The sequence below is a fragment of the Haemorhous mexicanus genome, chromosome 8, assembly GCF_027477595.1.
Source record: "Haemorhous mexicanus isolate bHaeMex1 chromosome 8, bHaeMex1.pri, whole genome shotgun sequence".
In the NCBI taxonomy this organism is placed as follows: domain Eukaryota; kingdom Metazoa; phylum Chordata; class Aves; order Passeriformes; family Fringillidae; genus Haemorhous; species Haemorhous mexicanus.
In genome coordinates this window covers 12,205,579-12,221,033 of record NC_082348.1, presented here as the reverse complement: position 1 = coordinate 12,221,033, position 15,455 = coordinate 12,205,579, and the positions used below count along the sequence as shown (strand labels likewise).

Genomic DNA, 15,455 nt, shown 5'->3' with positions numbered 1-15,455 from the left:
GAGTAAAAGGCATAAATGCTTGAAATGTTTGTCAGTTGTCTTATCTGTCGGTTACTACCTGCATGGTGTTGGGTAGTTCACCCTCTTTCTGGAAGGGCTGAGCTGCTTTCCTGGCATTTTTCAATTCCAAGAAAGTTGTTCTGACGTTTTGTTTTCAGTCAAGTTTGCTGATAATCCGTCCCTCCTGTTAGGTGGCCAGTTTGAACGTGCTCACAGGTGTTCGTGCTCGGTGTTTACACAAAGAGGAGTGATGTCGTTTGATTTACTGCTCTCAAATCACTCTGAGCAAGTCAGGCTGCACTTCACAGGCAGCTGAGCCAAGTACAAGCCTGAGTGCCCTGAATAGGGTGAGGGCTCTCTTCTCCCTCCTTCCTCTTCACTCTTTCTTCCCCAGCTTCCTCTCCTCTCTCACCACCAGGAATCATTGTAGGTGTCCATGAACAAATATATCTACAAACTGGCAAACAATTTTTTTCCTGCCTTTGTTTTGAACTTTTTGTTGAGGTGCTGGATTTCTTTGGGTTTTTAGTTTGCTCTTTAAGTTGGTAAATAGTGAGTTAAATAGGTTCAGGGAAGGGGTCAAAGAAATGCCAGGGCCATAGTGAAAATAAGTAGTGTTGCTAGAAGGGATGGAGAGGCCAGAATCCTCCCTTACAACAGCAGTGAATTTTGATAGATTAACTGGTTATGAGACAACTACCCCCAGACAGGATATTCTTCTGTGTTTTTTTAATGAGCTTTAAAAAATGAAATTTACTTTTCCATTATTTTGCTTTCTCTGATGCAAAAGCTTTGGGAGATTTTTGTGTTTTGAGCGAGCAGGGAGAGTGAAACACCTGGCAGTGTTATCTCTGTTTAGGCTACCCTCCCTTGCAGGGAGGCCCAAAGATTTATCTAACGTTGCATGAAGCAACTACGATTTTTCTTGCACCCTCAATAGTAACAGGAACCAGGTGCCGGGAGAGGTGTTCAGTGTTGAGCTAAGCCCTCTCCTAAGTGTTTGTTTTCCACCTCCATTTGAGGGGAGGCTGCTGCTGTGGGTGGTGCTGCAGGCTGCTTGGCTCATGTCCCCTTTAAGGGCTGCTGTCAGGGCTGCCTGGTGCACCTCTCTGCTTGGTGAGTGCATTACAAAGATTACCAGGTCTCTAAGAAGATTAGTCAGTAGACTGTAGGTCCTGTTATGCTGAAACACTGCTTCTACATAAACTAAAGCAAATGAACACAGTTTATTTAAGAATACTTTAGCCTGTTGAGCTCCACTTTAGTTCAGACAGAGAGAAGGAAAAACATTTAATTGGTTCATTGAAGAGAATGGCCTGGACCTGTTTCAGAGGTTTTTAAATTGTGGCTGATTTATAATAAGCAAGCTAAGATTCCTGTAATGAGCTAATCTAACAAACAGCTGCCAATACAGAACAGTCACAGTCATCCAGCTGCTGTCACATAAGGTACCGAGTAACTTCAGAGGTTATAGATACTGGGAGTTCAGTAATCTGATTAAAGAGCAAGAACATTTGCATAACAGAGAATTATGGATAAACAGTATGCCAATAGGTGGTAAAACACAGTTCAGCTTTCAAGAAGGAAGAGCAAATTATATTAGGAAAATGTAAGAGTAGATCATTGCATGTTTTTTTAGGATAGAAGAGACAGACTAAAACTTTTCTGCCTATGATGTAGCTTACCAAGAAGTCACTTGAGAATGTTTGTTTAAAAAAGATAGAGAAAGATTAGAGACTCTCTGCATACTTGAAATTCCCAATGCTTCAGATTGCAAAGACATGTAGGTTACAGTAGCACCACATGAGCACACCCTTCAGAGAGGAAGGTTAATGGTTTGGAAACCAGTCCAGAAAAGAGTGACCTAAAAGTCACTATTAAAAATACTTTGTTTCCTGCCTTTGAAGGCTGCTTTAGAAAACATAGAAGCCATTTATGGTATTTGTTATAAAAACTGTGGGCTCTTCTCCTGTACTTACTTTTCTTCTTAAACTGTTAGTGAAATAAGTGTTTGTGCTATCCTTTTCTGGCAGAATTGCATGTGACTGCAATATATCCACTAAAACCTTGCAATAAGTTTAGATCCTAGAGCTTTCTGTTATTTCACAGGGAATGCAGTATTGCAGCATTCTCTCTGAACATGTGTGATTAGAGATTTCAGCACATGCAGAAACTGTTACAGTACATAAGAGGTTTGGTAAAATGCATTGGGGGAAGGTGTTATCTTTCTACTCATGAAGGCAGAGCTGCATCCTGAACTTCATGACACTTATATGCCAACTCACTTCAGCTTTGTTAATTAAAAATCTTTAACTGTTTTCCTTCAAGGAATGGAGATGGCCTGACAGTCATCTTTATGTAATTCTATGCTTGCAATCAATTAATCCTGATTGATTCCTTTGATAGGGAAATATTTATCTAGCTACCCCTGTTCTTCTAGAGAAAAAGAGGAAGCGAGGGAATGAATGGCTTCATTCTTCTCTGCTGCTCACTGCCAAAATCTGTTGGGATGGAAGAATGCAACTTTGTCCTTTCCCAGCTTTCAGTAGTGCAGTGACCAGATCTGGCAAAGAGAGCAAATAGCTTTAAATACACCAGTGCCCTGCTTTCATCAGCTTCTGAAGGGAAATGAACAATAAAGCTTCACCCTGTTTGCCCGTCTTCAAAGTCTGCTCCTGAGTCAGAAATACAAGGACATGAGGGTTTACTTTTTCTGAATTTGTTGTGATCTGTAAATACATGGAAGTTGGTTCAAAATGTAGCTATATAGGCTCCATTTTCCTGCACAAAGTGATTTTTAGTGGCACTGGGAACAGAACTCAAAAGCACAAAGGGTTGGGATCACATGCCTTGTTACTGCCTTTAATCTTTCCTTGCCTTTTTGCATCACTGCCTAGCTCCATGTTTTGATTGAAGAACACAGTACAAGTGTAGCTCGTCTAGTCCATGGAAACAACAAACATTTCTAATGAGCTGGAATAATGACAAACCCCAGCAGCTTTACCGTTTTGTGTGAACACCTGAAAGGTCTTGTAAATTAGACATCTGGAGCCATTAGCAGGTGTTGGATGCTTTTCCCTCTAGCTACATGCTTTTTTCATTAAAAAAACCTGTAAGACACCTATGCTTTTTTCAAGTGCAAAATAGGGTTGAAAAAAATGGATCTTTAATATTGAGGGAAATGCTTCCTTGGTGGTATGAAATTTATGCTCTATTAAATTAAAATATTCTGTAATAGTACTAAGTTTTTTCAAAAGTAGGGAGTCTGATTGTTCATAGACTAGAGTGACCTAATTAAATTGATTTTTCAGGTGGAGGAAGCTGAGAGGAAGTTAAGCAATAAATTGGTACTTCAAGCACCAGTGTACTGATGCACTCAGTTCAAATGATCAGATTTATTGTATTAGTGGAATAATGCATTCAAAATGCTGTGCAGGTAGTGTCACACATGGCATCTGCTTCAATGAGGTCCAGTAAAGACTTAAAGATTATCACAGTGTGTGCTGCAGCTGTACAAAGAATAATAATAATTTAGTTGTAATTATTCCTTTTGTAATTCCAGCAGCTTCTCTAAAATAAAAGTAGTTAAAAGTACTGTTGGTCCTCATAGCTTTTTATGTTGACAGTGACCCTTGAATATTTTGTGAAGTTCATTGCTGACTGGGTCAAAATTTGAAAATGGATTCTCCTTTAGATAGTCTCCTAAGATCCTGTTTGGATATCCCAAAAGGTGATTTAGAGGGAGACAGAAAAAAGGAAATGAGGAATTGTTTTTCCCCTCTCTAAAGACAAAATAACTACAAGTTCTCAGCAATGTCTCCAGGGAATGTAGAAATCTGGGAGTGGATGGAGAGCTGTGGGGGTACAGGTGTTCACCTCTTTTTAACTCCTCTGTTCTGCTCTTCTCTTTGCAATGGGCTCCATTGGTCCTGGGCACACTGCAGTTGGTGCAGGTGGGAGTGCAGCAGGATTGTCCCTGCTCGGGGCAGTCCTGCAGCACTTGACTCCTGGGAACAGCCTGCCCTAGACCGTGGCATATGGTGAGGAAAGCAGGGCTCTGTCTCCCCCTGCTGAGTCATACCCTCAGAAGGAAGGTCACAGGGTTTAGTTTTCATTCAGCTAATTAACTTCTGCCACTAATCAAATAGTAATTAGCAGATTGAATGCTTAATTAACATTTTATAATTAAGAAATTAAATTCTCATAATGAAATATACTTTAGTGAAAGGTATCTCGTTCTTACTTCTCTTCATTATGTATCTGACTGCCAATTTGCTCTGATATAATCAGAGGTGGAAGAGGTAGTTAGTAGCGCATTAATTAAACTCTTGGTCTAACTTGTTAGTGGATTTTAAATTAAAAATCTTCCCAACTTGCATTTGAGAGTAAATGATCAACTTTTACTTAGGCTACACTGACCTGATATAATGGCTGTTATATTAATCTCCTCTCAGTAAACTAGGCTGCAGTTTTAGGATGCACTTCATTTCTTGCAGGCTGTATTTTTAGCACAGCAGTTTGCATATCCATATTAAAGCATTGTTCTTTTTTCCTTTATGTGTTGCTTGGCATTACAACTGAGTTCCAAAATAATGTAAAAAATTGCTTTTTCATTTCAGTATAAATCTGCTGACTTCCCTTTGGCTTCAGAGCCTTGTTGTTATTTAGAGATGTTGATAAACTTCAGCCCAGGCTTGTCCATGTGGAAGCTGCTTCTGATAAAGATATTTTCATGTCTAGGATGAAGTGGTGAAGTTGACAGATAAATGTCTTAACAATGCAATTGAGAGCCCAGTCGTAGCACCGAAGTGGCTTCCAGCAGATCTCAAAAGCAATATCCTGAAGGCCCAGGCAGAAGCAGGGCACAAGGTAAATACGTGACTGATCAGAGCTCTTGACGCTCTCAAATGTTTTATTTCTCTTCTATGCCTGATGTTGGAGAAGGTGCCTTGCAGATAAGGGTGTTCCAAGAACCTTGTCGAAGGCAGAGTCAGAGGGCTTCTCACAGTGATAATGGTTCTGTACTGGAATGGTTGCCCAAGGAGGAATTTCTGTCCTTGATGATACTCAACAGGTAACAGGACAAAACTCTGTGCAAGTCCTGGTTTGAGAGGTCATTAAGACAGGAAACCTCCAAAGGTTGCCTTCTAATCAAGCAGTAATTCTGTCACAAAGACTGGGCTTTTTGCATGTTGTAGTAAATTCCTTAGCAAATACCAGTATTTTATTTGGTTTTGTTGGTGAACTGTTTTTATTTATGCGCTGAATTTGTCATATGGAATTGATGTTCTAAGTCCCTGAGGTGTAGATGAAAAGCACTTTTTTGTGCTGAGATAGAGACACTCAGCTCTACTGTGAATCTCAGAACTGACACAAGATGGAAACAGCTATCAGAAATGTATGTCTCTGTTCATTTCTTCTTCTCAGGTTGGAAAAGATGACAGCATGACAGGTGTCAAGAATTCCAATATTCAGGAGGCTGCTGCCAGGTAGTGAATAGATTTGTAAGAAAAATGTGATGTAACTACCTCACTACAGAACTGAGAATCTGCAGTTTAGTGTGGACTGCCAGTGGCTCAGTTGCCTTTGCATTTTACCTTGCATAGGGTACCTTAACCTCATGAGTGTGAAGTGGTTTTGAGATGAAAACCAGGATTATAACTGCTAAGTTTTATTATATACAAGATAATAGAGATGCTCTTTATTCTCCCATACCTGATGACCGTTGTTACAACAGCAATTTCAATCGCTAATTATTTCTGAAATGTGAACAGCTTCAGTGTGGCGAGAGGGACTGAGTCTGTTCACAGTAGTTGTTTTCTAGTGGAGGAAAAAAAATTGTGTACAAACTCCTGCAGTGACAATTTCCTGAGAATTACTAAATATGACATGATTGCAGGTCCAGTGGAACTGCAGACATTGAAAAATTTAAAAGGTTACCACATCTAACTTCTTGACCATTTGTGATGATGCACGTGTGGCAGACCTCAAAGCGCAGAGGGTGATATTGTAAATAAAATGTACAAATAAAATCTACATTAACAGTCTCAAAACTGTCTTCTAACAAGTGATTAATAAAGAGCTTTCCATGGAAGGTTGTACCTGTTTCCTGTTTTTGTTTTTTGTTGGTTTGTGCCAGGAACCTTATCCCGTCAGGCAAATCACAGAACAGCCCCCCAGCAACCAGTCCGGTATTTCAAGATCCAAGAGAGCTGCTGAGAGCAATCCCTGCTTCAAACACCTTTGTTCCGTAAGTGACTCTAGAGAAACATGTTTCTGGGGTAAGGGGACCCCGTGGAGGTTATGATGAAAAGGCATGAAAAGATGAGAAACAGTTGCTGAGCATTTAGGCTACATCTAAGCAGGTTTAGGGATGCATTTTTAATTATCCTTGCAGCAGTTAATCAGTAGGCCAGGCCTCAGGGTGAGTATCTTGGCAAGCAGTAAGAGAATCTCTCTCATCTTCTGAAAGGACTGAGATTCCTGACATCCTGCTGCCCCTGGCTCTAAAGAGGAAGATAAGAGGATGACAGGAAAGGCTTCAGGCAAATTAGACACAGGGGCTGAAGAAACTCCTTTGAGATAGAAGGCATGGATACCGATACCGTTGGGTCTGCACACAGCTGTAGCTGGAACTGTGGGAGAGAGCAATAATCTGTTGAGGTGGTTGGAAGGCATTTACATTAACATACAAACACCAGTCTTTTGTCTTCCTCCTTGGAACTGGTGTCAAGGTTTTGAGCTGTCTGGGAAGCAGCCCTGTTCCATGCTATCCAGGAAGGCTGCTAATGAGGATGTTTTCCCCTTTCAGTAATACCTTGAATGAGGACAATGCTGACTCTAACCATGAGGACCTGCTAATTCCAGCTAATCTGGCTCCAACTGAGGAGGCTGCTGTTTCAAAGGTATCACCACCTGCCAGCCTGGAAGGTTTCTGTCACATTCTGAGCTCCCGATGCCTCCAGGCAAGCCCAGCAGACCTTGCTGCATGCCTGTCATAGCTCTGTGAATGCCAGGTACTGGGGAATGCCAGACAGTGCTTTCTGAAGCAGGCAGGGACACTGCACAGATCTTTCCAAAGGCCATTTCTGCGTGCCCTTTCCAGTTCTTGGTGTAACTCTTATTTTTCCAAACTGGTTGTTTTTCTCACACTGGAGGGAGCCATGAAATCCCAACGATTTCATGCTCCAGTAAGGAGACAGTAGGGATGAAATTCTGACATAGGCAGTTCCCATCAAAAGAACCACAGAAGGAAAAGTTTAAATTTAGATGTTCATTTGTTATATTCTAGTTACCTTGAGATATTTTTTAACTGGATTCCATGAAGAGCTCAAATTCGGGGATTAAACTTTCTTTTTTCCTCTCCAAAAGAAAAGTAGACTCCAATAGCATTGGACTTGGGCTGCCTTTACTTGAGCAGACTGACAGGTTGTTCTGGGTGACCAAAACACCCTGCCCTGTAGCTGCTGGGCCTCTAAACCAGTATCACATAGTTGATTCCACTGAATAATCATAAATTTCACCAAGTTTAAACACCCCACTCCAGACCTTGCTGACCTTTTGAATGGTGCAGTACCCCACCTTTGCAGAGGGGAAGGGACAGTTTCACTGCTTGCTTAAAGTGTGGCAATGATGTTGTTTCCAGTACATTAATGAGAATAAAGGAAATAAAAAGGCTATTAATAAAGATCAAATGGAAAGACGTGAAAAAATAGGCCTGATAAAAAGTGGTGTTCGTTAAAGATACTGGTCTATAACTCAGGAAGCCACTAGAGTATTCAGTAGACCTGTGTGGTTACTACTGGGAATTCAATTCAAAACTCATTTATTCCATAGAGCACTCCAGATGACCAGGACGTTTCCTTAACATCACTGACAGAGAATCTAATTGACTTTACAGAAGCCACACCTCGGGTAAATGTATTTCAAACCCAAACTTTTTCCTTTGCACGTAACAGTGATTTTTACTCATGGATTCTCCTCAGGCTTTAGTGTCTCTCTGCCAGGCCTGGATCTGTGGCACTGGAAAGAAGTGATGAACAGGGATCACTGCTCACATGGCCCCCACCTGCAGTGTGGCTGGTGTAGGGGTGTAGACTTGACAGCTTTGCAGGGGAAGTGAAGGAACCTGAAGAGTGCATCTGTATGTGTGCCACAGGAAGCTCTAGTACTGTTTTAGTAGAGCTGCAAGTGCCAGCCAGCTTCTCACACTTTTGGGGATGCATAAGGGTTCAGTAATACATAAGTCAGAAATTACATGGGAAGATGTATGTACATGTGTATATGTCTGTGTATATATAGATAGACACACAAATACTTGAATAGTAAACTTGTAATACTAATCAAGCCTTTGATATACATAAAAAGAAATCTTTTATAATCTATGCTGGCAAAACTGAGTTACATTGTATGCACCAAGAGAAAGTGGGAAGAAGGAGGACTTTTAAATTCTTCACAGTAGTGTGCTCTGGATTAAGGTTGTCCACAAAGCACTAGAAGATGATGGATTCTTTCCTTTGGAAGGGAGCACTGAGATGAAACTGCTCCCAGTGAGTGTCTGGCTCTGTGCTCAGTGGGTGCCACATCTCCTGCTAATCACTAGCGTGATTTAAAGGCTAACAAGGGGCAAATATCTGAGATTGTTTTGGGAGGTCTGCTATTTTGACAGTGTTTCTTAACTGCTTTCAACCTTTTAATTGAGTTTTTGTTTGCTTTTTGTAGGTGTCTTCTCAGCCCATTGTAACACCAAGGTGGATAGTGCCAGTGAGTCACTTTACCATTTCTTAAAGAAAAAAGCGAGAGCTTTTGTCATGATTGAGAAACAGGAGTTCAAGTTAAATAATAAAATACAATAATTTTTAATAGTTTGAAGGTCTGTAAAGCAAATTAATTAAGCTGGAGTAAATCAGACAAAATACCCTGTTAAACTTCATTTTTGCTGTATTGTACTGGAGGTAAATGCCATAAAATTTCTTAAAGAATTTGTATTTAGTATTGCCCAGGCTGTAGTTTAATGGATCCTATTTTTGCCATTTATATGAATCATATTGAAAAGTTAGCTTGTCTTGTCCTGGCTGGTGTTTGAGTTTCTTGTTTCATTCCTTCCCATTCAGACTGGACTGATTTCCAACGGGCCTTTGGGAAATAATGTTGCCTTATCTTTGAAGGCAGTGAAAGGCAGCACGGAGACCCTGATGTCCTCAGCTGGGCTGACACCATCCCAGCAGGCACCTGAAGTGAGGTGAGTTCACTCCTCAAGTCTATGTGGGCACTCTTACTGCTTCCACTGACATAGTTACAGTGGCCATTTAGACATAATGCCTTGTTTTGCTCTGCTAATAAACTGTAGCTCTGTCTCAGTTTATAGCATTTCAAGTATGACAAATAAATGGATGTGTGTATGTTATAATTTCATTTCAGTTTCTTTCCTTATCTGCTCACATGTTCTAATGCTAGACTAAAGTTATGGTACAGAAAAATTTTCTGAGAAATCTCTTTACAGTGTTTTAGTACCTGCCAGAGGATTGTGGGGGAGGGGGGGGGAGGGATGTCCCCCAGTCAATTCCAAACCATAAGAGTGTCAGAAAACCCAACTGGTAGAATTCCTTTCCCTTTCTTTTCCATTCTGCCATGCTGATGAGGCAGAATGATGGCAGTGACAACCAGGCCTTGCAGTGACCATCTTTAAAGAATGGCAATGGTGCTACTGCTGCATTGTTTAAATTTCATTCCTTTTGCTCTGCTGCTGTTGTCCATTAGAAAGGTTTGTCTGTTGGTCTCATTAAGTTACAAGGGGAACAGCCATGAATGCTCTTTGAAGCAATACTTCTCTCTTGTAATCCGTCATGGCAGACCTTTTTGGAGGAGTGTATTTACAGAGCCTTATTTTTTTCCTCCCCTTTTAGCCCAGTTACTGAGGATGCTACAGTAAGAACAAAATGTTTACTCACCACTGAACTCTAGAAGAATGAGTCTCTGAAACTCACCTTGTAAAAACTCAAATCTTCTAACATATCTCTATGGGATCCTTCCAAAAGACTTGCTTGGGATCAAACTCATGCTGGATGGGAGCCAGACAGGTTTGCCAGGATCCAGGAAGAGACTTCTGCATTTTTCACAATCTAACTGGAACTGCAGCCTGAACTGGAATGTAAAACCACATGCACATTTGATCTTCTCCTTCGGGAGAAGCGAAATGTCACACCGGAGCTAGTTCTGAACTGAGGAAAAGAAAGCAGTTGTGTTCTGCTCGTGCTGGGTTGGTTGTTACTTACCCTGAGCTGCCTCTGGTGCTGGAAGGTGTAGCAGAGCTGTGGGCTGTGAGCTGGCTGCAGAATAATGAACGTCGCAGGGATGAGGAGAACTCACAGGGCCACCTCGTGGCCGTGCCCTGCACAGGGCTCTCCGTGGTGGTCACTGTCCCTCCCGTACAGCCAAGGACATTTTCTTCTCTGTGATTATTCTCTCTGGTTTTCCTTCGTTGTACCAACACGTACTCTCCTTTTTGGCCTTAACCCCCTTAATAATCCTTCCACACCCTGTTACAGTACCTGGAAAGCATGAAAATCTAGTCCATCAGTGATCAGCAATGTGGACTGGATTTGAGCTGCTGCTCACTGCAACCAGGAAAATGCAAATTACCTGCCAAACTGCTTGTAGCATTAGCAGAACACTTATACTGATAATTTCATTTCCTACATGATTCAAATACATGTATGTTAGACTACAGATGTGTATGTTTTAAGAGCCAAAGCAGTGAAGGTGTGAGTGCAGCTTGCTTAAGGAATTGCTTATTGTTTAGTATTGTTGTCTTCTAGGACTAGAAAGGAAAAGAATTGTCTTGTTTCTCTTCATGCTGTTTCTCAGTGTTTTTTTCCAGACACTGTGCTTAAGGAATACTTACCAGGTATTTTTGCAACATGAGGATACAGCTAGATCAGTTTTTAACACCACTTTGAATCCTGTTCCAAGGGTCATCTAATAGTTGTATGTGGAACAAATAACAGAAAGACTAGGGTGATAATAGGAAAAAAAGGATGAAAAATTACTGTAAGCAATTCACTTCTTTGTAGAAGGAAAGTAAGGGCACACACTGCATAGAGCAGGTAAAGGTCTTCGGGTGCTCAGGTGAAGTTTAGGGTACAGTGCATACAGTTCAGAGATCATTTGATCTCTGGGAAGCAGTGTCATCACGTGGATCCTGGTGATACAGCCTGTGAAAAAAGTAATGCAGAGTCAGAGGGAGGAGAAACAAAGCTGACGAATCCCACATCTAACAGGGAAGCACAGATGAAACAACTGTGATCTTTCTTTCTGAGGAAAAGGTTTGAACATGTGACTGGGGTTGGAGGGCATTTTCTGCATAATGCTGCTGTTTGTAGATACTTATATGCATGTGGTTCTTAGAAACAAACTTAAATGTGAAAATTGGTTCTGGATCCTGTATGCACAACTTCATTTCTGCCCATTGGCTGCCTGCATGTGTCTCAGTGTAAACAAAGGTTTGGACCAAACCACTATGGGTTGTGCAAGTAAGCTGGGCCCGGCGAGGCTGCGGCATTCGGACCAAGGTGTTCATGCTGCTGTTGCTCTCGTGCTCTTCTTTGGAAGATGCTGAATGAGTGTTAAGGGAGAAGCCACGTGGATTTTACGTGACCCACTGCCATGTCTCAAAACCCCTGAAGCCTTAGTAGAGGAATGTAGGGACCAGAGAAATCTCCTAGGACTGACCAGAGTGATTCTGCAGGCAGTGATTTGCAGCCATTGCCTCAAGAACCAGGATTTCAGGATTAGTGGCAGGTGCTGCAGCTGCCTCTCCTGCCAGCACCAGAGCAGCACATGGGCAGGTCCTGCTCCCACACTGCCAGATCAGCGGAGCCACTGCCCCAGCCAGGCACAGGATTCCTGCTCCCAGCTCTTCAGCTCTCTCATTGCTACTTCCAGTTGAGTATTGGCTTTTTTTATACTTTTAAGTCTCAGCCTTGCTGCTTATTAAAATGTAGAAGATTCCTGATTCGAATATCAAATGTCTTAGTCTGGATTAATAATGCAGTTGCCAGCAAAGTTCCTGCAGGAAAAGGGAAGCAATGGCTGCAACAGTCTGCTTTCTGCACAAAGCCAGGACTGTGTGTGGAAACTTGGCACTTGCTATTCATCTGTTTGCTCAGCAGCTGAGCTGGCATTCACCAGCTACATGTGTTGGGTTTGTAAATAGACAGAATGCAGTAGCATTTTCTTAGGCATGTTTGATATTTGGCTCTTCCTGTTGGGTTCAGGAGCTCTGCGAACTGTCAGCTTGAATCCCTCCCAAAACTGGAATAACAGAAGTTTACAGTTTTCCAGCACTGTGTGTTGAATACCATCCTTAGATTCCTCCCAAGCCATCATAGCAAATAACAAGTAAATAGCGTGTGGTGAGTGTGTCCCCTGAAATCTAAATGGTTCCAAATAACCAACTGTTATTTCAGCATGGTCAGGATAGCCATGTTTGGAGGGGAATGTTGTAATTACACACATGCACACACAGAGAAACTTGAAAGGGGTGAGGCTTTAATCAATTTTCAGAGGACTAATATTTGAAACTTCACACAAAAGTGCAAACATTTCAACTGGTAAATTGGGAACTTGCAATATCTTATCGATTTAGGGCTACAAACCTAACTCTTCCTAGCATAAATCTGATACTTGGAGGAACTATTCACTCAATTTACCTTGATGTAGCTTACTTATCTAACCAAATCATTGCTTACGTAGGGAGCCTGGTGAGACCAAGGTGACACAGGTTTGTGATCTGAACATCCTGCAGTTTGACATCACTGTTCTGGTTTGCAGCTAGAAGTACTATGTTACAACAGGACTGTCTAACAGGTAATATAGCATTCCTCATCCACCTGCATTTTATCAAAATGTGGATAATAGTTCCTACAGTTAGTGTTGTAAAGTATCAGTTGATCCCCTTGTTCTACTGAGAAAAAAGGATTTTCCTGCCATTGCTATACTATTGGTTGATTGGCTATAAGGGTCCAAGCATGTTCTTAAAGTCTATTTTTTGGTACTTATTTAAAGAGATTTATAAATAAAGCTTTTGTGTGAATCTGGTGTCAGGATGTTGGCAGGTCTGCCAACCACTGGAAAGCTGTAAGAGTTGACAGGAATGAATGAGTGAATACTAAGTGATTGCATCTGAAAGTAAAAGTGATTTTACTCCAGTCACATTCTGTGACTGGAGTAAAAGGTTTTATAGAAATCTTGGTGTTTATAATAACAGCATCCCTGCCCTTATCTCAAACTGATTAACCTGAGAGAGATGCATTTCAGTCTCACCCATTTAGGACCATCAGAGTCTGCATGTGCTGTGTGCATTTACAGGCTTAGGAAGTGGGCATTAAAATGTGGGAGTTGAGGCTTTCTTACACCAGAATTAAAGCAATCTCTTCTTTAGTTCAGTGGTAATAGTTTAATATTAGGTAATTTATAGGACATTAATTACCTACTTACCTGCTAATCAGTCATGGTTAATGAATTAGCTTGAATGTATTTGATTTTAAACTTAAATTTTTCTCATTCTTTGTTGAAGACAGCTATGTAAGACAATTTTGGTCAACTTTTTGGACACAACTTTGGCAAGAAAATTTGCAGCCCTGTTAGAGCAGCTCAGGTGAACAGTGCACTGATGTGTGGGTCTCTATATAAACTGTTTGCAGTTCTTGCCTGCTCTTCCTTTGTCTGCACCCTGCTCCTTCCTTCTTGTGTCATGAAGCAAAGACATACTCTTGGGATGAGCATGTCCTTCACAAACAGCACTGGATGTATTTTTCACATTGTGAACGTATTCTGGTACAACCCAAATCTACTGGTGAAGTGATAGCAGCTAGCAGCCAGCTAGCATTTAAAGCTCTCTCTGGCCACATAGTTTTTCTGAGTTTAGGAAGCTGTAGTATCTATATACATATATATATATGTAGCTGTTAGACACTGTATGTCACAGCTTTCAAATGCAGCTGGACAATCACAACTTTTCAACCAAAAGATAGACCAGTATATACTAATGGCCTTTCAGTGACACAGGTGTGATCTGGGTGTGTTTGCTCCAGGTGTTGGCACCACAGACAGGAGTGCAGGGCCTTCCCCACAGTGCCGGGCAGAGGCAGAGCTGCAGTGGCTCCGGGCAGTGCTGGCGGGGATGCTCAGCACAGCCCCTTAAAGCCAGGGCCCAGCTCGGTGTCACAGGTGGCTCAGTGTTGCTGCTGGCCTGAGGAGCAGGCACTGCCGGCAGCGCTGCCACACCCACAGGGCCGGGAGCCACAGGATTCTCCTGCAGAATTCACCTCCTTTTGACAGCTTGGCTTGAGCACTCTGCTCCATAAACACACACACCACCCCTACCTATATAACTGGACAAACTTATTTTTAAAATATATAAGAATATTTTTTTAGCTAGATTTGTTTTGTTAAAGCCGCACTAACTACTGTATTTTTACTTTTTATATGTAAAGCTTGGCAGTAGCCCTCAATGTATAATTTATTTGTTGGGTTTTTTATAAAACAAAGTGCACCCTCTTGCTTTTGTTTCACAACACTGGTGATGTATGAACTGTCTTAAGCACTGCACAGAGATCTGTATTGAAACTGTACATGGGAACAAGTAGATCTGTAGTCCACTCAACCCAGTCTGGGAATGTTTGTACTGTAGTTTTGTCTTAAATACACCATGTCATTGCAAAAGTGTTGCAGAGTCATCTTTGGGCCTCCTATGTTACACCAGCACAGCACTTAGAGGTGGGTCAGCTGGGGTCTGGGACACCAGGTTGCTGCTCTAAACTTAGCCTGTTGTCAGTTAAAGCATAACTTAGGACAGCACCAAAGCTTGCAAGTAGATGCTAAAGAATTAAATGCCTTTTTTCCAACAGAGCTGAGATGGTCCAGGAAGACTGTCAGGTGTGCAGTGCCTTTTGAGAACCAGTCCCAGGTGTGTGCCCAGAAGAGGAGCCCGAGCTGCCCGGTGTGGTTCCAGTGCAGGCCAGTTAACCGAGCACCCTCACTCCTGTCTCCAGCAGGGGACTGGGCTGTGTTCTCAAGTACAGCAGCACTAATGACAGTTTAAAGGCAACTGTTTACTCCCTGACTTTGGCTAAATGCTAAAGATGGCAGCAAAGGGCAACTAAACCCTTTGATCATCTTTGTTTCTCAAAAATAATTTAAAAAGTATCAAAAGGAAGAGAAATTACTCCATCCTAATGACAAAGCTCATAGGGGATAATTTCTCTTGCGGCATAATTTGTTGTGTAGGCAAACTGATCCCACTGATAAATCACTGAATTGTTCTTAAAAACCACTTACAACTCAAAACAATGAAACATTTAGGTTTTTCTACTATTAACTGAAAAAAACCTTCTTTGAATATCTTCATTTTAGAAGAAAATATTTCTGCCATTCATACATTTTAATGTTCAGAA

General features: G+C 41.6%; 1 protein-coding gene across 7 annotated transcripts in view; it reads left to right on the top strand.

The window, feature by feature from the left end:
* Positions 1-14,724, top strand: part of EPB41L5 (erythrocyte membrane protein band 4.1 like 5) — a 53,133-nt gene extending 38,409 nt beyond the window's left edge. For 6 of the 7 annotated variants that reach the window (XM_059852759.1, XM_059852755.1, XM_059852762.1 and 3 more), the window contains exons 19-26: positions 4,741-4,869; positions 5,428-5,489; positions 6,140-6,250; positions 6,812-6,905; positions 7,837-7,914; positions 8,722-8,763; positions 9,114-9,241; positions 9,906-14,724. In XM_059852759.1, coding sequence (XP_059708742.1) covers positions 4,741-4,869; positions 5,428-5,489; positions 6,140-6,250; positions 6,812-6,905; positions 7,837-7,914; positions 8,722-8,763; positions 9,114-9,241; positions 9,906-9,963 — 702 coding nt within the window. In that variant the 3' untranslated portion in view covers positions 9,964-14,724. The remainder of the gene's footprint in view (positions 1-4,740; positions 4,870-5,427; positions 5,490-6,139; positions 6,251-6,811; positions 6,906-7,836; positions 7,915-8,721; positions 8,764-9,113; positions 9,242-9,905) is intronic. The other variant, XM_059852756.1, reaches the window with a different exon arrangement.
* The last annotated feature ends 731 nt before the right edge of the window (positions 14,725-15,455 follow it).